At 41.2% G+C, this 22,911-nt stretch overlaps 1 protein-coding gene across 2 annotated transcripts; it reads left to right on the plus strand.

Moving 5' to 3' along the window:
* The first annotated feature begins 1,656 nt into the window (after nucleotides 1-1,656).
* Nucleotides 1,657-8,861, plus strand: LOC103626829 (uncharacterized). 2 transcript variants are annotated; one of them, XM_008647179.4, is made up of 22 exons: nucleotides 1,657-2,453; nucleotides 2,938-3,025; nucleotides 3,118-3,208; nucleotides 3,312-3,377; nucleotides 3,463-3,597; nucleotides 3,701-3,822; nucleotides 3,993-4,157; nucleotides 4,253-4,358; nucleotides 4,470-4,575; nucleotides 4,668-4,784; nucleotides 4,887-5,059; nucleotides 5,150-5,267; nucleotides 5,461-5,685; nucleotides 6,223-6,413; nucleotides 6,498-6,665; nucleotides 6,759-6,864; nucleotides 7,158-7,286; nucleotides 7,369-7,527; nucleotides 7,608-7,811; nucleotides 7,924-8,118; nucleotides 8,202-8,273; nucleotides 8,389-8,861. In XM_008647179.4, exons 1-22 carry the CDS (start codon nucleotides 1,848-1,850, stop codon nucleotides 8,500-8,502), a joined length of 3,456 nt encoding a protein of 1,151 aa, XP_008645401.1. In that variant the 5' UTR covers nucleotides 1,657-1,847; the 3' UTR covers nucleotides 8,503-8,861. The 2 variants fall into 2 exon arrangements, with proteins under 2 accessions (XP_008645401.1, XP_008645402.1); XM_008647180.3 differs by having other exon boundaries at nucleotides 1,686-2,453; nucleotides 4,671-4,784; nucleotides 8,389-8,847.
* The last annotated feature ends 14,050 nt before the right edge of the window (nucleotides 8,862-22,911 follow it).

The following is a 22,911-nucleotide window of genomic DNA, read 5'->3' on the forward strand; positions in this document are numbered from 1 at the left end:
TCCCTATATACACAGACACTAGTAAACATCAATCCAAGCCGTGTTCAACTCCCTAGGTCATATCGATTGTAAAGAGCCGATCGCTCTCCCCGAGCTCGCATCGGATCCATGCCTCGGTAGCACGCGGAGTCGATGGCTCTCAAAACCCCGCTCCGTCCGCATGGAGCGGACCTGACCTACTATGGCTAAAGCTTCACCACATGACCGGAACATCCTACACGTAATTAGGCCTAGGGGTCATGACGGTGCATTAATGCTGGTTACATTCAGAGGCTTAAGAATCGGCACGAGCCGACTCCCGGAACAGATGCCAGCCGCCCATCAAGTCACTGGAACGTCCAACTACCATGCAAGGCCTAGCTAGGAGGATATTAGATAGATCTTTCATAAACCAAACACTAGCCGTGACAGACCGGATCCGCCACATGGAGACGCAATGGGGTGCCGCTCTCTCGCTCGGGGACCTCACGTGACGACGGCAAAGCACTCACAATCGGTAGACAATATACGTATTATAATGATCCTGCCGATGCATTTCTCTAGGTACTACGATAACTAGTGCATCTCGCCATAAAAAACGCTCCAGTACGAGAAAGCACCAAGATTTTACGAATAAGAACAACACCGCCCTGATCGCAAAGCATGATCAGGGCGACGTGACACTTACCCGTGGAGAACCCTGAAACAGGGGTGGCGATGCGCCAAAGCTTGCGGTCATAATCCTGTGGAGATTTACGATTACCCTAGTAAGTGTTTACATGTACATATTTATAGTCCCAGGGACTCTCTAACCCTAGTGTAACTGATGAGTTCTATCTTTTCCTACTCTTAAGCTAACTTATCATCACACAAATTGTGGATGCTTATCCTGGGGTGCTCTCGCGCAGGGGCACGTCCTTCTGTTCCTTCGGGCCGTTCTTCGCGACCCATCCTGCGTTGCGGCCTGTCTCGGGCTCAGCTGAAATCCGGTGATAACAGGTGTCCCATTGTAGTTGTAGGATTTTCTTTAGAAGTATTAGAGACTTAGAGATATTTTCTATGGTTTAAAAACATTATTGCCCTTTTATTCTAAATTATTTTATTCTAAATTATACGATGCTTTTTTATTTATATAGCAAAAGCTATGTATCTAGTGGTACCAAAGGTATGAAGTGGTGATTTTTATATCAAAAGTTTTTTAAGAAAATCTTCTTGGAACTCATTTAAACATTGTAAATATGCAAATTAGAGTGTTGTGACAAATAATTGAGGAATATAGTTCATCAGATTTTAAAGTTTAGAAGAAAAACCTAAACTACAAAGATAGTTTAGAGGTAAAAGCCTAAAATAGACTTTATTAGGAAGAGATATACAATGCAACGAAACACCTGGTGCAACCGCGGTACAGGGATGAAGGTAAGAAGACTCTTTTATATATTTTTTTCAAAAATCCCACCTTTCTATGGATATTTTTTAAAAGTTTTTTCCAACCTTCATCTTTGTGTCTGCAAAGTTGCACAAATGTGTTTAATTATACCAGATTTATTACCTTTTAATAAACACTGAACATGGGCCCGTCCGAGGCCAGGCTTTGCTTTTCCAGCTCGGCAACGTGCAACGTAGATCCCTTCAAACCCGCGCCCGAGGAACTAGCCGTTGCCATCCCCCCACTTCGCCCACTACCTCCCAATCCCAAGTCCCAACTCGCTCCCCATTCGCCTCCCTCCCACCCGGCTCCTGTCCTCTTCCCCTCCCCAACCAGCCTCCCTCAAATTCGCCGATCCCCAGTAGCGAAACCCACACTCGACAATCCTCTATCAGAATCCCGCTCCCCTACACCACGGTAGCTGAGAAGACGGCCGGCGAAGATGATGTTCACGGAGGGCCTCGACGAGTCGGCGATCAGCTGGATCAAGCAGGGCATGGACTCCCCAGCCTCAGCCCCAGCCCCCGCACCCCCACGGTCCCCGCTGTCGGAGCGCCCGCCGCTGGGACAGGTGGCGGCGGCGCCGAGGAGCCCCGCGCTGCACGCCAGGCCGTGCGGGGCCGGCGCAGGCGTCGGTTTCTTCTCCCCCAAGGGCCTCCCGCAAGTGCGGGTGAACGGGACGCACCACTCGGGCCTGCTCGGCCGCCACTCCGTGCTCCTCTCGGTCGCGGACTCCGATGAGTGGGAGGACGAGAGCGTCGCATCGTGGGGCATGCCCGAGGACTGCTACGGCGGCGGCAACTTCTCCGAGACCGGCGACGAGGCGTGCTCCAGCGACTCCAGACTCATGCGGAGGGCCATGGACCGCTGCGGCGGAGGGTGGGATGAGGAGGTCACGTCGCAGCTGAGCAGGAAGGGCGGCGGCGGCGGGATCGTGCGGGGGCAGTCCAAGGAGTTCCTGCGGGTGGAAGTGCGAGGTGCGGGAGCGTTCGATGCCGGGAAGTGCTCCGGTTCCGGGGCACAACATCCAGTGGACTCCATCTCGCAGGTACGGCTTCTCTTCTGTAGCCAGACGCCAGTGATAATATCTCATGTTTCCACTACGAACACTGCGAATATTTAGTTCTGTTATACCACTTTTTTAGATAAAATGTCTCCCCCGCTTTATTTCTGGGAATTATGAAACAACAGTTCTCACACTCTAAGCATATCAGCATATTTGAGGGTGCCCACCAAAACCAATTTTACCCTCACAGGTACTTACTACTAGGGATAGTGTCCTAAACTCAATTCTCAACCTGGCATGTCAATCAAACTATATCTCTAATGGGAATGCATCGTGCACGCCTGCCTAAGCTTGCGGAATCTGAGAGTTTTTCTTGCCACCATGTTAATCTTGGCTGTTGCTTTGGGCAACACCACCTTAACATCTGCCAGACACCTGTCCCTGGAAACACATAGCACTCTATATAGTCCATAGAACATCAAAAGTCAGAGTCAGTTTCATAAATCTGTTCTCCTTTTATATACAGGGACGCTACTTTGAGGAGCAGGTATTGGGGACTCCTAGTGCCCCTCCAATTGCAGGGGTCGAGGAGGATGTTATGTTTCATGCAGTTGGTAAGGACATCAGAGACTGTGATAGAAATTCATTGATTTAACTTGTCCTGGAAATGGTGTTTTCCTTGGCATTCATATGGTATTGCAAACAGAAAGGGCTGAAATGGATGGAGGGCTTGAGAGGAATGGAGTATCATCAGTAGCAGATATACTGGCCCAAGATGTTCATGAGCTTCATACGAGGTAAATCGAAATTGTAGATTGCTCACAGTTATAGTTTTTATTACATTTTGGGGCAAATCTGGCTAACATTTGCTCTTTGCCTGTTGAAATTATGCGAATTCAGCTCAATTGTTCATGAAGATGGCGTTGAGAATAACTTATTAGCTCAGATACCGAGCTTCACTATTAAGTGAGTTTTGATTTATCTTTAACCTTATTCATTTGAAGATGTTGTTGTCTGCCTCCTGTTCTTATTGCTTGCTTGCTCTCGTCAGTGTCCAAAATGCATGGCAATCCTTTGTTGCATATGATGCATGCTTCAGGTTATGTCTGAATGCATGGGCAAGAAACTGCATGGAAGCTCCAGACTTCCTTCGGGATGAGTGCATGGTACTGCGAAGTGCCTTTGGGTATGCAACAGCTTATGCATGAGTACATGTTCTGAGTAATCTAGTATTACTTCACTATTTTTGCCTTTTAGCACACAACTTATGTGCTTCTTTTTATGAACAGAATACAGAACTTCTTGCTTCATCCAAAACACAATAGTCAAGTTGATGGTAAACAAATGTATGATAAGGATGGAAATTGTACTATAAAGGGAAGGAAACTTGTTAAACAGATTGAGATTGAAGGTATGTATAAGCAATCATTTCAGTCATCAACATTACTCGCCTTGAAACATTACATCGGAAAATTCTTCAGGAAAAGGCTAGCATATTACAATAAGGAATGTCCGAACTGTAAACTTGTAGCAATGTTTGAAAAACAAAGCAAGCTTACACTAACATATTTTTATTAACAGTAAAAAAGATACGGGTTGTACCTCAAAGACCAAAGCTTCGAGCAACATCATCCTTTAGAAATCTCTACATGCAAGCTGGCAGTGAGTATGTCAGACAGATTTCTAAGATTCTGAAGAGCCAGGTTACGATGTTGACATCCACATCATCTACATCTTTGCCGGAAGGTTAATATGAAAGTTTTTGTTTTCCTATAGCAAACCCCAGTCACAGTAATATTTACATCGACAGTAACACAGTGTCTATGGCTCTATGCTTTCAGAAATGTTCACATGCACTCTAGAACTGCAAAGTTCTTGCAAAGGTCATAAGAGAGATTCAATTTCTCCACAATATTTGAAGCCAGGGACTGGTGAATCTCAACTCTTGTAAGTTACATCCTTAGTCGTTGTTCTGTGATGTACTTGCATATTCATTCTTTCATTGGAACTATGAAACAGATAGTATTCTTGAACCGTCTGTTATCACTTATGTTTTAGTTATCTAGAGAGCCAGGGGGATGTTATTCTTGTTGAAGTACAAGACAACAATAGGGTTGTCATAGGCCGTGCAAAAATTCAAGTTTCATCATTGACTGATACTCAAGTATGTCTAAACAAATTCATGAGTTTAGTGCAAATGTTTCATGATAATTCTGTAGTCACTGAAGGAGTTTGTATTTGGACAAATTTGAAAAGCAGCAGGATGAAATCATCAGGTGGTGGCCTCTATATCTTGATGATCAAGATTGTGTCGGAAAAGTTCAGCTTGGTATGAATTTATCCATGTCTTCCAATAACTATGGGTCCGAAAAGGTTAGTTATTCTCATCTTTTCTTTCTCCAAATCCATCAAACATTGTGTTAACCTTGTCTCATCTATATTCTTATAAGAAAACATATTGTATTATCGTTACAGATGCTGCAAGGTGGCCCTGCAGTGGATACCATCATATATGACATGGTTCTGGAAGCGGCAATGAGGGCTCAAAATTTCAACAGCAAAATGCTTCATATCAATGGTCCATGGATTTGGCTGTTGGACGAGTTTTCTGATTACTATGGAATATCTGATGCATATAGAAAATTGAGGTGAACAATTGTTTTGCTTGTGTATAGTCAATGATGATTGGTGAATATAATTATACATGATAGAATCACATCATATGTTACTTTTTACAGGTACTTGTCTTACATCATGAACGTGGCAATACCAACCAAGGATTGTTTGGAACTTATATATGAACTTATCGTTCCAGTCACAAAAGCACGAGAAGATAGAACTTTAACAAGACAAGAGGTATCATCTAAGTTCTCTCTATATATTATTGCAAAACTCGGAGAACTCGGAGATAAAATTGCAAAACATTAAAATGCTCGGCAAAATATTTACCAAATCATGTCCACAAAATACACTGGGCAAATTGAGAACCTTCTACAATTCCAGGTTTCAGTAGTACACATCAGTTATCGTGTTTTGTTCTTTGTTACAGCGAAGTATTTTGATAGACTGTGAAGATCGGATTAAGAGTCTCCTTGCAGCTCTGTTTGAAAATTACAAATCACTGGATGAATATTCTCCAACTGGCTTGTCAGATTTATTTGGCCCCATAACAGATTCTGCTGCACCAGCTTTGGCACCTGCTGTTCAGATATTCAGTGTACTGCATGACATTCTCTCCAAAGAAGCACAAGACATACTTAGGAACTATTTGCAGGTCAGACACCACAGACACTTGTTTTGAGCAGTTTGCGTTTCAATGCCATCTTCAGCAATGATAAGGAATGTTGCATATTGCATGGTGCAGAATTCGAACAATCAATCTAAAACGACTTCATCTATGATCAGTAACATGTGATGGATCATTATGAAACTACATTATACAAATTGCAAACATTTTAACATAATGCAGTAATTTCCCATAATGTTAGATTAGATGAAGTTGATTGTTCCAACTCTGCACCATGATGAGGTGGTACGACTAGCATATAGTATGGTTTTCCAACTCTGCAACATAATGCAGTAATTTCCCATATGGTCGTTTGAAATTTATCATATCCATCCTTGTCAGAATGGATATATCTAGTCCAATTAGCAGACTACACTGATGTATCATTTACGTATTATGGTGCAAAATTACCGTCAACAGAAAAAATCTATAGCATAATTGCATTTAAACTAGCAAAAGTGACGATTAGTCATTGTTTTCCTTTGATTCTTTTTTAAAGGCAATAACATAAAGACTCTTTTACAGATTGCTGCTGCGAAAAGGTGCAGGAGGCATATGATCGAGACAGATGAATTCTTATCAAGCAATAACGACAGTCTTCTTACGGACCCTATGACTATATCTGCTGCATATCTTAAAATGAAGACATTGTGCATTAACATGAGTCGTGAAATTCAAGCTGACATTAAGATTCACAACCAGAATATACTTCCAAGGTAGCATATATGCTTCCAAGTAATAGGATTTTCTTCTGTTTATCCACATGTTGGATTCTCTCACAAATTTGAGTTTTCTTTTAGTTCCATAGATCTGCCAAACATAGCAGCATCCCTATATAGTACCGAACTCTGCAAGCGGCTGAAAGGTTTTCTTTCTTCAAGTCCCCCATCAAGACCAGTACAACATGTTGCTGAACTGATAACCGCAACTTCTGAGTTTGAGAGAGATCTTGAATCTTGGCAAGTGAGGTAAGATATTGATATTCCTTTTTGGAACATGAGTTAGCAATACTAGCCATGTTTAGCTGATGTATTTTTGTTCTGTTCACACAATTGTTGTAGACCTGTTCATGGCGGCGTAATTTCGAGACAGCTCTTTCATGACTACATCATGGTGTGGATTGAAGACACTCGATTGCAGTTACTTGATAATTGCAAAGCTGAGAAGGTAATAAACACATACTTCCTCCTTCCAAAATTTAAGGTTTTTAGTTTGTCAAATCAAACTTCTATAAATTTGTTTTAGTTTATAGAAATTCACCAACATCTACAACATCAGACTAGTTTTGTTAAATCTACCATGAAATGTCTTGTGGATGTTGACATATTTTGTTGTAAACTTGGTCAAAAGCTAGAGAAGTTTGACTTGTGAAACGGAGGTACTACAAGGCAAGAAATATAGATCATATGGATGACCTTTAGCTGTTGAACTTAATTGATTTCATTCACCTCTCTTTGCAGATATCATGCCCTGCCGTGTCAACAGTCTCGCCATTTGTTGAGCAAATGTATGAGCAAATAAAAGAGAGCATAAATGAGTATGGAGTGGTTATCAATAGATGGCCTCAATATCTGATGAGTTTAGAGAGTGTATGTACACAACTGCATTCTTTGAAACAGACCTCATATTTCTCCTACAATTGAGTCAACTTATATTTCTTTTCTTTTTCAGGCTGTTGCTGATGTTGAGAGAGAAATTATGAAGGCACTGGAGAAGCAATACATGGATATTCTAATGCCCCTAAGAGATGGCATACCAGAAAAAATTGAGAAGCAGGTCCAGAGATTAACAAGAAGACAATCTATAGCTCCCTATGTTGTGCCAAATCAGGTAGATATGCGTGCAAGATATTATGGAGCTTGATGTGATGGTTAGTTCACGACTGACCAGTTTGCTGTTCTTAATCACAGTTAGGAGCATTCATGAACACAGTAAAAAGGATGCTAGATGTGTTACACTGCCGAGTCGAAGACATTCTCAAGTCATGGGCAGCGTACCTTACTATATCATGTGGGAACACTGTTTTTGGAGAGCAAATGAACTCCATCACAGTCATGCTGAAGAAGAAGTACAAGAAATACCTGCAAGCGATAGTGGACAAGCTTGTCAGCAACGTAAGAATGATTTTTCATGCTTTATAACAAGTTCCACTCTTGGTCCAGAGCTAACTAAGGCAATTTGCATATAGACGGAGCTCATAGTTTTTCTTTTGGGTTTTTTTTTCAGACACAAGCTAATCGGAATACGAGACTCAAGCGAATTCTTGAAGAAACAAGAGAGGCTGATGGTGAAAGTGATATACGAGATAGGATGCAGGCTGTCCGCCTCCAGCTCTCGGATTCAATTCACAATCTGCATGAGGTCTTCTCCAGCAGAATATTTGTTGCTATTTGCCGAGGTTTCTGGGATCGGTTAGGCCAGGTAATAAACGTGGCAACAGCAAAAGTACTTTGAATATTTCCGTTTGCTGTGAATGCTTATTATGCCAAACTCACTTTGAGCAGATTGTGTTGAGATTTCTTGAGAGCAGAAAGGAGAACAGGATTTGGTACCGAGGATCTGACTATGCTCTAGGGGTAAGCCTCAACTTATATTGGGACTAGCAATGCCAATGAATGAAAATCAATTGTGTTGGGGCTATTAGCATGTAAAATGGAATTGAGCAGCATAACCTGATACTTTTACATGCAGATCCTTGACGATGTCTTTGCATCGGAGATGCAAAAGCTGCTGGGCAGCGCTCTGCAGGACAAGGACCTGGATCCACCGCAGTCAGTGATTGACGCCCGCTCCATCCTCTGCTAGGGCGTGTGGCAACAGTTTTCTCTACAGATTGCTTCAGCAAAAGGCCGGCGTTGGTTTAGTTTTTGTTTTATATATATTCCTTGGTGTGCAGAATATGTACAGATGGAGACAACCGATTATTCCTGTTCATAGTGTTTTGCTGAATTGTTCAAATAAATAGTGGTTAAAAAAACTGTAGCCCGTAAACAGGTTAGAGAACACAATCTGTACTTGATTGTGTACTTTCTACCTCAGTTCTTGCCTTCCCCATCTAATTCCATCCAAATATTGTACCCTGAATTGAGTGAACCTTGATACAACTGATTCTTGTTGGCTCATATGTGTTCAAGCCTGCAATTTGGAGAACATCTTTTCCCCAATTTACCTCACCTGTGCCATGGCCACAACGACTGAGCTCTCCACATCGCTGGAGTATGTGTCAGTTACGAGGATGACAACGATGTTGCAAGAGATTAATGAGAGGTTGGAACGCTTCAATAGCGTGTCCACGGTGTCCTCGCCATGTACGACCTCGACATCCGCCCCAGTCTTCGCCACCAAGGGTTGTGTTGTCCGCGCTGGCGACGTCCCCTGCGGCGATCGTGGTCCCTTTGGCACTCCGATTGTGTCCATAGCTTTGAGCAGTGTGTCGTCGCGTCAAAGTACTTTGTCGACCGCTCTGATGCTTGCGATCGGTGGTGGACCTAGAAATTGGTCAAACCTGGGCCTACCGTAAACTCGCAATAGTAGCATAAAAAGAATAATTGTACAGCGAAACAACATTGTCATAAATGTTAAAGATTGCATACAGGTTATGACGTGGCTTCTCCTTCCAAACATATTATGTCAACATCAACATTATTGCTTCTTGCTCTAGAACCTTGAAGGAAACCATATTAAAAATGCGACTTAAAAGGTAATGTTCAATAAATTCAATGTTGCTACATATCGCTAGTACGAGGTTCACCTTGCGCGTTCTCATGCCTTGAACAATATACTTTGTATCTTCAATTGTTGCAAACATTTCCCTCTCAATGAGATCAAATTAAAACCTTTTGGATACCAAAGCCCAAATTTAGGTGTATGAACTAAATATCTCAAGATTCTTTTAATGGTTCTAATGTGACATTCCTTAGGATCAACTTAGAATCTTACACACATGCACCCAGAAAGCATTATATCCGATCTAGATACACATAAGTAAAGTAATGAACCAATTATAGACCAGTATTCCTTTTGATCAACCGAGTTACCTTCTATGTCAAGATCGAGATGTTTATTGATTCTCATGGATGTCTTGGTGGGTTTGACATCCTTCATCCCAAACTTCTTTAAAATGTATTAAGTATACTTTGTTTGGCTAATGAAGGTGTCATACTTGAGTTGCTTGATTTGGACTTTAACTCCCTCATCATAGACATCTCAAATTCCTTGACCATAATCCTACTAAACTCTTCACAAGACTATCAATTAGTAGAAACAAAGATAATGTCATCAACATAAATTTGGCAAACAAATAGATATCATCAATCTTCATAGTGAAAAGAGTTGGATCGACTTTCATAGTGAAATGAATTTGGAATAAGAAAGTCTCTAAGGCATTGATACCATGTTATTGAGCTTAAAGACATGGTTAGAATACTTATCATCTTCGAAGCCAAGAGATTGCTCAACATAAACCTCTTCCTTGATCGGTCCGTTGAGGAATGCACCTTTCATGTTCATTTGATAAAGCTTGAAATCATGGTAAGTAGCATAGACTAATAATAAACAAATTGACTCAAGCCGAGCTACGGGTGAAAAGGTTTCATCAAAATCCAAAGCTTAGACTTGTGAGTAACTTTTGGCCACAAGTTATGCCTTGTTCCTTGTCACCACACCATGTTCATCTTTCTTGTTGCAAAAGATCCACTTGGTTCCTACAACATTTTGGTTAGGACATAGTACTATGTTCCAAACCTCATTTCGTTTGAAGTTGTTGAATGCTTCTTGCATTGCTATCACCCATTCTGGGTCCTTAAGTGCATCTTCTACCCTAAAAGGCTCAAGAGAAGACACCAAAGAGTAATTCTCACAAAAATTTGCAATTCTAGAGCGACTAGTAACTTCCTTACGTATGTCTTCAAGGATCATGTCCATCGGATGATCTCTTTAAACTGTTTGGTAGACTCTTAGGTGAGGTACTTGAGTTCTTAATGGTTGAATTTCTTCTTCATCCTTGTCTTGATTTTCTTCATCTCCCTCTTGATGTGTGCCATTTGGGTTGTATTGATCTTCATCTTGAGTTGGGGATGAAGTTTCAATGCAGGATGGTTGATCTTGTTATTGATTTGGCTCTTGCAGACACACATCCTAAATGGACATGTTCTTCAATGCGGTACATGGAGCCTCCTCCTCATCTAGTTAATCAAGATCAACTTTCTCTTCTTGAGAGTTGTTTGTTTCATCAAACACAACATCACAAGAAACTTTGTTGGTCACTCATTTTTGATTCCTTTAGGGTATCAAAAACAAGGAACACAATTAGTTCAGGCTCCATGTTTATTCTTTCTCCTTAGGGAGAAGGTTAATTATTGTAAGAAGATGTAGGAAATGAATAAGGGAAACATAAAGAACACTTTGAGTAAATCATGCATAATATAAAGGTAAGACAAACAATTTATCCTTCCTCTTATTTAACAAAAGATTACACATACACCTTTGACTTTGCGAAGTTACAAGAGGAAGAGGAAAGAAAATACATCTTCAAAGGCAAAGTGGTTTGTTTCTCTCTGATCGAAAAGATGTCCCTAATGCATGGAACTATTTCTATATTTATAGTGGTGAGGTACAACTTTGACAAAATTACAATTGTGCCCTATACATTCGAACTAGTGAACAAACTAAGGGTAGTGTTGTCTTTTCCTCCTGCTATCTTGTTGAGCAAGCCTTCAGAATTTCTCATAGATTCGTTTTGCTTATTAGCCATGCACACCTTATTAATCCTAAGTTGGTTCCTACGTACTTACGCTCGTGGCTGTTCTAGCCGAGGCTGACCTTCTATATTGTACCTATAGCACTTTAAACATGCTAGAAAATAACTGTTAAGTTAGTGTTTTGAGGACCTTTAGAAGATGAAGGCCCCCCAACAGTAGCCCCTTGTGGTATCAGTTCGTTTTTCATAACGAGATCATACCATAAAATAAATGAAGGCCTTGTGCCGAAGGTCCGAAAAATACCTTCCCTAAGCTTGTTAGCGAAAAACAAATTATTGAAAATATGCCTTCGTAAGAGCCTACCAAGAGGGACTCACTTGCAGTGAGAAGCCATGTTTTAAATTTTTTGACTCATGTGTTTCTTGGATGCATTGTGTATAAAATGGGCTGGGGTTTTGTTTCACCAATCACGTCATTCATTTGCTTTTACTATTTAGCAACTTCCTGTTTTGAAAGGGACATTAGTAACTATAGAAAACAACACATTACCAACAGTTTGTTTTATTTAAATTTTAAGGTACAATTTTCTGTTGTTTCTCCTTCGTCTAATTAACTTTAATGCTTTTTGAGAGTGAAGACCTAATAGAGCTTCGTTTTTTGTTACAGAGTCTACTCTTGAGCAAGGCTTTGAAATTACAACAAGAAAATGAAGAGATAAAGAACGAATTTATCATTAGTGGCTTAGAGGAAAAGATTAAGAACCTTGAAAATTCTTTAAAGGAAAAAGACTCTTTGCTCAGTATAGCCGAAGGCTCTCTTACTGAAGCTCGTCTCTAGAATGAGAAGCAAGGCATTCAAATTTCAAATCAAAATGCAAGAATTGAAAAGCTGGGTAAAGAGCCAAAAGAAGCAAAAACAACTTTGGAAGAAAACACGAGTCGATTCAACCTTGAATCCGAAGCCTTAAATATGAAAGTGAAAGCCGAAGCTGACAAGAACTTTAAGCTTAGCGAAACGCTAAAAACTCTTCGAGATAGATGCTTCAGCTTCGCAACACAATGTTCCACTCGGCTGAAGGATATTTTAAATTCTGTCGGAGCTACATTTGAGGAAGCCAGTCATTCTGCCGAAGACATTCCAAAGGCACTCGGGTGGATTGAAAAAGAAATTGAAGATCTTGACGAAGTTATAGTCGGCCATGGTGACTTATGTGCACTAGTGGCTACCCGTGGAACAACCGCTGTTTTCGCCAAGGCTGGATGCAACCATCTGAAAACCGTCAATAAACCAACCTTTAGCCTTTCAACATCAGATTTGGACAACATCCGGCTGAAGCTAGAAGCGTGGGCAATATGTTTATCACTCAAATCTGGACGAAGGGTGGCCAAGAAGTTGCTGGAGATGAAGCTCGGGCTTTAATTAACAAGGTATGAAAATTTTCCCGCTTTTCATGCTTCACAATTATCTCATTGTGTTTCATTACTTCTTTTTGTTATTTCCAGGGCGAGACTGATGAAGATTGACAAGCCGAAGCTTATCCAATAATCCTGAAGAATGCTTCCGAAGCTGTCTTGCAATTTTTGCAGTAGTCCTGAAAGATGCTCTTAGAGCTCTTTTTTGTAAATGAAAAACATTATATGTAGCAAAACATTGTCGAAGAATGTAATATCTTTGTAAACATTTATGAGTACCTTGTAATATTTCCTTTCTTCTACTGTTACTTGCTTTGCTGTGGATGAAACCAGTGTTACCGTCTTTTGAGCCGAAGGCGAAAAACACCTTCCCTTCTTTTCGTTCACAACGAAGCATTCTTGAGCCAAAGGCAAAAAACATCCTTCTTTTCATTCACAACGTAGCATTCTTGAGCCGAAGGCGAAAAACACCTTCCCTTGGTTTTCATTAATGTCTCATGCAATGCGCCATGGTGCGATGAAGCTAAAGATGTCTATTGAATGTTTGTATGAATGTGAAGTATGATGTGATGAAGTATGCAAGTGCATGCCGAAGATAACAAAACCCACACGAACACGCACACAGACTCGTTATCCCCTTAGGAGCGACTTTGGAGTCTCTTCACCTTCATTTGGTGGTATTCTAGCTCTACATCCCCTTAGGAACAACTTTGGAGCTAAGTTCTGCATCTCCTTAGGAACGACTTTGGAGCTTCTTCACCTTTTACTTAGGTGGTATTTTAGCTCTGCATCCCCATAGGAACGACTTTGGAGCTACTTCACCTTTTGCTTAGGTGGTATTTTAGCTCTGCACCCCCGCAGGAATGACTTTGGAGCTTCTTTATATTTTTACACTCGATGGTGTAATCTCAGATCTTTACATTTTACATATGAGGGAAATTTTCCCTTGTATTGGACAGGGCTAGCAAAAGAAAATGAAAATTACAACCTATGGCCCCATTAAAAACCTTTCTCCCCTCTTGAAAGGAAAAGGGTGCTGTAGGAAAAAAGAAAATTACATGACTGTTACACATAATATCTCCGAAGCTCATCTGCGTTCCAGGAACTCGAAATATCATTCCCATCCATGTCTCTTAACCTGTACGATTCTAGCCTTGACAAAGATACTACCAAGAAGGGGCCCTCCCACTTGAGTTGTAGCTTCCCCACTGTTTTTGGGTTAGCTATCCTTCGAAGCACCAAATGCCCTGGCTTGATGTTTTTTAATCTAACTTTCCTGTCTCGCCACTATGTTGTTTCGGCTTGGTATTTATTAATATGATCTATTGCCTGAAGTCTGACCCCTTCTATAGAGTCTTTTGATACATTATAATCTTCGTCCTCCGTCGAAGCTAGAGTCCTTATTGATCCTGTCTTTGCTTCTTCCGGTGTTATTGCTTCATCACCGAACAAAAGTTTAAATGGGGTGAAACCTGTTGATCTTGAGACGACAATATTATGATTCCACACCATTTTTACTAGTTCGTCTTGCCACTTTCCCTTTGGCAAATTAAAGATTGATCTCATTATTCCTGTGATAATGATTCCATTTGCCCGCTCTACTAAGCCACTGGATTCTAGATGTCTTACTGATGCAAAGTGTATTTTTGTTCCAATTTGATCACAGAAAGTTTTGAACGCTTCGAAGTCAATCTGTGCTCCATTGTCAACTGTGATTGTCACAACCCAACCAAGTTATCGGGCCCACGTACACCAATCCTTGCCCTTAAGGCCTTGGATGTATATGTAAATGACTCAGATCACTTACTCGGGGTGACGAGTTCGATGAACTCGTTCATTCCCAAGGACCATTCACCATAGTTGCAAGTATTACAATAATCCAACAAGAACATATACTTTAAATACAGGAGTTGAGCAGAAGACTTTACAATTAAATAATATACATTAGCAGACTTTTTAAAGTATACAAACCAAGTATTATGTATTATTATTACATGCCCTGGATAGAATCAAGTGCTAACTTATTACAACACCTGGAAAGAAGCCATCTTCCCATAGTACACACATAATAAACATAAACAAAAGTAAAAGCCTCTAGTGTGAGTTTAGCAAAACTCAAAGGTGTTAATAGTCTCTCCTGCAGCAACAATGGGAATAAAACCCTGAGTACGCAATTACTTAGCAAGACTGACCCGACTAAAGAAAAGACTCTCAAGGGTATGCTGGTTTGTCGGGAATCAAGGTTAAGCTTATCAAATTTCAACGACTCATTTTTGCAGAAAGCTTACTAGTAGTAGATCCTTATGCCAAACTTTTACTTCACAAATTAAGTATTTTTCCTAATCTAGATTTGCCTAATCTAGAGCATTCACTTGTCCTACACAAGATTCATTTTAGCAGCTTTAGTTTCACTTGCTATCTACGATGAGGGTCGAAGATCCAGTCTTCATATCCGAGAAGTTCGGCGATCCGAATCGATTAATACCTAGTTGGGGATCTCCAACCACACGACATATGTAGCACTTAACCCTTGCATATGTCAACTTGCACCCAGATTTCTCAAGACCAGAATGGGTCCCCGCCAACAGAGAGCTCAGTACCCCACCATCCAGCCTCTTGCTAGGTGGATACATGATACTCTCGCCATCTCTCCACTCCCATTGCGGGCCGGCCTTTCTGGTATTGGTCCAGCCGAGGCTAAGCTTACCCATGATGAGGCATGTGGCCAGATAAAGGGTCCTAGATCAGCAGGCCAACAATCATACGGTCCTTAAGCGACACAGATGGACGACCTTTCCTGCTCAACGTCTGGTCTCACATTAAAATATTTTTGAAAACTTGGTACCTGTCAGAGGTACCCTACTGAAATGATGAAGTCATCAAGGCCTTTGATACCTTCATCACTCCAGTCTCTTTTTCTTTGTAAAAATATGATTCATATATCAAAACATTTTGTTCCTTGTCTATAAGCATACTAAGCATATCTAGCTTTTCAAATCAGGTATCAAGGATGATAATCAATAGCTCAAGGAAGTTATGCAGCAAAGGTTTAATCATTCAACTCCTACCACCTAATGCAGCATATAAGTAACAAAATCTTTAAAATAGCAAGGAGGTGGCAAATGCACCGAGGCTTGCCTTGATGAGGGGGAGAGTCAGGCTCTTCTACTAGGATGTTGCAGTTAGCAGCAAACCCTATTGGGGCATCTTCTAGAGGACCTTCAGAGACAACTTTAGTTGTAGAAGTTTCAGATGTAGGAGCAGACTCCTCTTCCACTTCCACTTCAAATTCTTCTTCTAGATGCTTTTCAAGTCAATTAGAAGTATATGAATGCTCATGTAATGATATGCTATGCAAACTCTCACTCAAGGAGAGGTGGAAAGCTCACATACTCTTAAGTAAGCATATGACAAGTATACTCATATTTCTAGGTTGTATAGACTTTGTATAAAGGAATCAAATTAATCTTGCTTTAGAAAACCAGGAAACTATATATATTCTAGCTAGTAAATTTATTGTTTAACACTACACATGAATTAAGTTTGATCTAACCCTAATTTAGTATCAAAGTTTAGGGTTTTCACTACTCATACTTAGCTAGGTTCTAGTTCTCTAGGTAATTCAACTCTAAACAGACTAAGACTTTTACCATGAGCTATTCTAAAGGTGTATATCTTTTCTACAAATTTTCATGATTTTTGGACCTATAGTTTTATTTCTAAAATTCCTTTAAGCCTCCTAAGGGTACTTTTAAATAACTAGAAATTTACTTGATGCTACAAAAATTTTACAATTAATTTTATCAGAAGCTACACAATTTTGTGGACTCTACAAAATTGGTTTCACTATTTTATCATTTTCTTACATTTTCTAGTGTAATTTACTAGTTGTCAGATAAAAGAAAAGGAAAAAGGTTCAACACCGACGAGCCGAAACTAACGGGCTCGGCCCACCAACCCAGGGAAAACGGCCGCCGCTCAGGCCACCCGCGCCCGCGCTACGTACTTTACACGGAGACCCCTGCCGATTTGGGTAACTGGATAATAGGTCTAAGTACTATTTTCCCCACTCACTGACAGTTGCACATAGGCCCTTGGCTTCCCTTCTTTTCGCAAACTCTGGTCCACGGTCCAACCCCGACGAGCGCTGGCCATCCGTTGCCTAGACCCATCGACGGTGACGATCTCCAATGAAACCGAGCCTACCAATGTGATCCCCGAGACTTACCTCATATTTCCCCTAAGTTAAACGACCTCAAACCACCTAGAGCCACACTAGTCACGTTGACGTTGGATCGATGAGCTCCGGTGAGATGTACCGAGGTCTCGAGCATGGTAGGGTTCGATCCAAGGTCACAATGAGTACCAGTAATACATCAAACATACGGTGCTCACCTAGGTTTGCCCGGAGAAGCTACAGTTTGGTCGGTCGACGTGGACACTGCCCTCGGCAGCGTTCACCGAAAGACACCACGGTGTTCCAGTTAACCTTATACGGTACAGTTCAAACAGGCAAGCACATAAGCTTCACCATGACCTATAGACTGCAAAACACAAGTTAAGCAAGGATGACCAACCTTAGGAAAGGCTGACCATGCGGTTGCACCACTCGTCGGCATTGGTGACCACTGATGGGGAAAAACTTGTGTTCTTGGCTACCGATGGTGGAACGGGGGAAATAAAGCTTGTCTTGGGTGCGTAACAAAGAGACGAGACTGAGAGCAAGCTCAATTTAAAGGGAGTCACCACGACGGTGGTCAACTTGACCGCTGAATCACGGCGGCGGCGATAGCCCGAGGAGCTCAACGTTAGCTCTTACGGTGTCCTCAAGCCAGTAACATGGCGGGCTTACCGCGGACCCTTTATGACGGTGCAACACGGAAGCCTCCAACCAGCTGCGTGGATGGCCGGAGCGTCCGGTGGCTTGCTACGGCGACAGTGATTGAAACACGGTGAGGACAATTGGTGTCCGTGGCTAGAGCGGTAACTCGATCAACGAATCCGAGCCAGAGATCCTTTTACCCCTCCATTGATCCACGTCTCAGTGGCACCAATCATGGCGCGAGCTTGAATCACGGTGGAGGGGCGTCGGCGACGGGCACACGGAACTCAATCTTGTTCAGTTCACTGTACCATGGCAATGTTCATTCAGCACGCCTGATATAATGATTTGAGGGGTTCTTTTCTCAATTTTTTTATGTGACAACTTGTTTATCTGACTACATCAAAGTTGTTGTCCGTCATGCCAGCTTCAATTTTGTTATAAGGTTCTTTCTCATACCTCCACTCGATCAAGCACAATTCGGTTCCCAAGTTGTTCTAATGCCACTGTCAGTCTAACTTTCAAACCAACACACGACTGACAGCCCAATTTTCAGACCATTTTACTCCAAATTTTGTACAGCTCTAGGGCTCAATCCCTTAATCAAAATTGGACTACTTTAATAGCTCTACAAATTTGTTGTAGTGACTCATAGCGAAACCTTCATGGATCAGGAGATACAGGGATCAAAAGTCACCACAATATCACTGTTTTTTAGAGTTAAGAATTTGGGTACCTTTGAGACCTTTTTGCAATTTACTCCAATATGTTCCATAAAACTTGGAAATCTCCAAATATAAAAGTTGCCTTGTTTTTGTTACTATACCACTTTGATGTATGCACTTTGGTCCAAAAATGCATAGAAATTGGAGTCACCTCATAAAGCACTAATTAGGGTTTCTAGGGTCCTTATTAGGGTTTGAGTGTTCTAGGGTTTATGTGTCATTCAAACACTCTAAGTTGAGTCTCCTTTGAACATCTTCGCTAACCTTTGAGTTCATACTCCAATTGCTATCTCACACACCCACATGCTTCTAGTCCTTGGGTAAGCACCCTATCCTAGGGTTAAGGACCAATTCAAATCATCACATCACAACTTGTTTTGAAATTTTTACCTAGTGGATACACTCTAGGTGTATCATACATAATGAAATGGCAATGCAAATGATGTTATGCCAAAGTTTTAGTTTTGGTAACACCAAGGGTGTTACATCCTTCCCCCTAAAAATAAATCTCGTCCCGAGATTAAAGCTCGTGGCTAATTAGTGGAAAAAGAAACGCGTCACAATCTCATTTCCTTATTTCTGTTATAAGGCAGGGGGTGTGGGTGCCTCGGGTGAGTTGCAGTAGAGATATATTACATCAAACTTAAAACTTACAGGATTATAAAAACTTAGGAAACTGACTATTTAGAAACTCTTCGGATTCCCATGTAGCTTCATCTTTAGAATGCTTATTCCATTGCACTTTGTAGAAATTGATTGTTTTTCTGCGAGTAATCCTTTCGTGTTGATCTACAATCTTGATAGGGTGCCCGGAATAAGTTAAATCTGGTTCTAGATTAACATCAGAAACTTCTACCACTTTGTCAGGCACTTGAAGGCATTTCGTTAGTTGGGATATGTGAAATACATTATGTATGGTCGAAAGATGTTCAGGCAGCTTTACTTTGTAAGCCATGGATCCACACTGTGCTAGTATTTCAAAAGGACCAACATATCGTGGTGCCAATTTTCCCTTGATGCCAAAACGAGTTACTCCTTTCATAGGTGAAACTTTCAGATACACAAAATCACCAACTTGGAAATACAAGGGTCGTCTTCTCTTATCTGCATAACGTTTGTGACGATGTTGTGCTATCTTTAAACGGTGTTGAATAAGTTTCACTTTCTCTTTCGCCTCCTTCACTAAATCTGGCCCAAAGAAAAACTGTTCACTAGGCTCTGACCAGTTCAGTGGAGTTCTGCACTGCTGACCATAAAGAGCCTCAAAAGGTGCCATCTTGATACTCTCTTGGTAACTATTGTTATAGGAGAATTCAGCCAATGTCAAGCACTCATCCCATTTTCTGGAATATGCTAATACACATGCCCTTAACATATCTTCCCAGATTTGATTCACCCTCTCGGTTTGCCCGCTGGTTTGTGGATGATAGGCTGAACTATGAATTAACTTGGTATCAAGAGATCTGTGGAAGTCTTCCCAAAATCTAGAGACGAATTGAGGTCTTCGATCAGACACTATGGTCTTAGGCACACCATGCAGACTCATAATCCGAGCAATATATAGTTCAGCATAGGTCTTCGTTGGATACAAAGTCTTTACCGGTAAGAAGTGTGTGACTAGTAAAATGGTCCACAATTACCCAGATAGAGTCATAACCCTTGGATGTCTTGGGTAAACCTACGATAAAATCCATACTGATATCCTCCCATTTCCTTTCTGAAATAGGCAACGATTGCAATGGTCCAGCAGACCTCTGATGTACAACCTTTACACGTTGACATACATCACATTTAGCCACATAACGAGCAATCTCTATCTTCATCTTTGTCCACCAGAATCGCGGTTTCAAGTCTTGATACATTTTATTACTCCTAGGATGAATAGAATACCGGGAGGTATGAGATTCATCAAGTATCTGTTGCCTCAATGTCGGGACCTTTGGGACTACTAGTCGATTCTTAAACCAAAGAATACCTTTGTTATCAAGGTGGAAACACGTAGTGGGATCCATTGCCATACGTGCTTTAATATGAACTATTCCGGCATCTGTCTTCTGAGCTTCCACAATTTGATTAACTAAGGTTGATTCCAGCTGCAGATTGGCTAGTAAGGTTGGTTCAAACATACTCAAATTAAACTATTCCATTTCTTGACAGATTGTGGTTTCGAACGAACTAGCCGACAGATAACACAAATGTTCCTTCCGACTGAGCGCATCCGCGACCACATTTGCCTTTCCAGGATGATAATGTACTTCTAAATCGTAATCCTTGATTAATTCAATCCATCTTCTCTGTCTCATATTTACTTCAGCTTGAGTGAAGATGTACTTGAGACTTTTTTGATCTGTATAGATATGGCAAATATTGCCTAGAAGATAATGACGCCAGATCTTCAAAGCATGAACCACTATGGCAAGCTCTAGATCATGAGTAGGATAGTGTTCTTCATGTCTCTTTAACTGCCGTGAGGCATATGCTATTACACGACCTTCTTGCATTAATACACATCCGTTGCTCATACCCGAAGCATCACAGTAGACGGCAAATGACTTCTCAATGTCAGGTTGGGCTAACACCGGTGCCGTAGTTAGCAATTTCTTTAGCTTCTCAAAAGCTTCATTACATTCTGGCGTCCAATTAAACTTCACATTGTTCTTTAATTGTTCGGTAATAGGCTTGGAGATTTTTGAAAAAATCGGGAATGAACCGACGATGATACCCAGCCATACCAAGAAAACTTCGAACAAGATGAACCGTGGTAGGCGGCTTCCATTCTAAAATATCCTTCACTTTACCCGGATCCACGGCTACCCCTTCAGCTGACAAGATATGACCAAGAAATGAAACTTGATCTAACCAAAACTCACACTTGCTGAATTTAGCATATAACTTGTGTTCCCGAAGTCGAGTCAGCACCACCCAAAGATGAGTGGCATGTTCTTCCTTACTTTTGGAATAAATCAGGATGTCATCGATAAAAACCACCACGAACTTATCCAACTCGGGCATAAACACCGAGTTCATTAAATAGGTGAAATGGGTAGGAGCATTAGTAAGTCCAAATGACATAACTAAATACTCATACAACCCATATCTTGTCGTGAAAGCCGTCTTCGGAATATCCTCCGGCCGAACTCGAATTTGATGATAACCTGAACGGATATCAATCTTTGAAAATACCTTTGCCCCAACAAGCTGGTCAAACAAAAGGTCTATTCGTGGCAGCGGATACATGTTCTTGATAGTTACTTCATTTAAGGGTCTATAGCCGACACACATCCTTAAGGTTTGATCCTTCTTTTTCACAAAGACTGCAGGGCAACCCCATGGTGAGGAACTGGGTCGAATAAAACCCTTTTCTAGCAAATCTTGCAATTGAGTCTTCAATTCTGCTAGTTAATTTGGGGGCATTCTGTATGATCTCCAAGAAATAGGAGCTGTGTTAGGCTTAAGTTCAATAGAGAATTCCACATCACGCTCTAGCGGCAAACATGACAACTCTTCTGGAAAAAGATCCAGAAATTCTCACACCACCGGGATATTGACTAACTCTTCGACTATCACATTATAAGCCCTTCCCAGAACTTCTTATAGAGAAGACAACTGGATCTTTAACTGACTTTCTCCTAACATGGTATTTATCTAAATAGTCCGTTTTTCATGTCAATAATGGCTTCATGTTGAGCTAACCAATTCATACCCAGGATCACATCTATGTCTTGGCCCTTCAGCACTATCATATTGGTGGGGTAGACATGCCCACCCAATTCTACTGGCACATGAAATGCTACTTCCTTTGTGCCTAACTTACCCCTAGGAGATTTTACAGTAACTCCCATGTTTGTTTCTTGAATTGGAACATCATGATCCATAGCAAAAGTTCTACTAATGAATGTATGAGATGCACCAGTATCAAAAAAGTACTTTAGCAAAATGATGGGCAACAAAGAACGTACCCATCAGCACTGGATTCCCTTCTGGAGTCACATCCACTTGAGTATAGAATACTCGCCCAGATTTCCTATTGTCCTTTCCTTTTGCACGGTTACTAGAAGTATTCTTGTTCTGATTTTGAGAACCGTTTCCTACTAGTCTCTAGAAATTGGAGTTATTTTAGCGGGGATAGGGACAATCTTTAATAAAATGTCTCACCTTTCTACAGTTGTAGCAAGGATATTTAGTGTCAGTGGGAGCAGGCAAGCGGGGAACTTGGGTATTTGCAGGTGGAAGTTGGTTTGGCCAGTTGGGGGGACGAATATAAGTGGGGTTCTTGAAAGGATAGGTAGTTGAACGGTAAGGAACATTTGTAGAACTAGTAGTCTTGATTACCACTTTCTGGCGTTTCGCCGTCGACTGAGACAATCCTAACCTAGAACCTTTCCATGCCCGCTTCACATTTTGATGTACTCGTGCCTTTTCTTCCATAGCTATAGCCACACTTATTTCCCGATTGAAGGTAAGATCATAGCAAGTGGCCATCTTCTTTTGCAATTTTGAGTTGAGGCCTCTCATAAAATAACCTCTTTTCTTGATATCAGTGTTCACATGCTCAA

The sequence above is a fragment of the Zea mays genome, chromosome 5 (genome assembly GCF_902167145.1).
Source record: "Zea mays cultivar B73 chromosome 5, Zm-B73-REFERENCE-NAM-5.0, whole genome shotgun sequence".
Taxonomy (NCBI): domain Eukaryota; kingdom Viridiplantae; phylum Streptophyta; class Magnoliopsida; order Poales; family Poaceae; genus Zea; species Zea mays.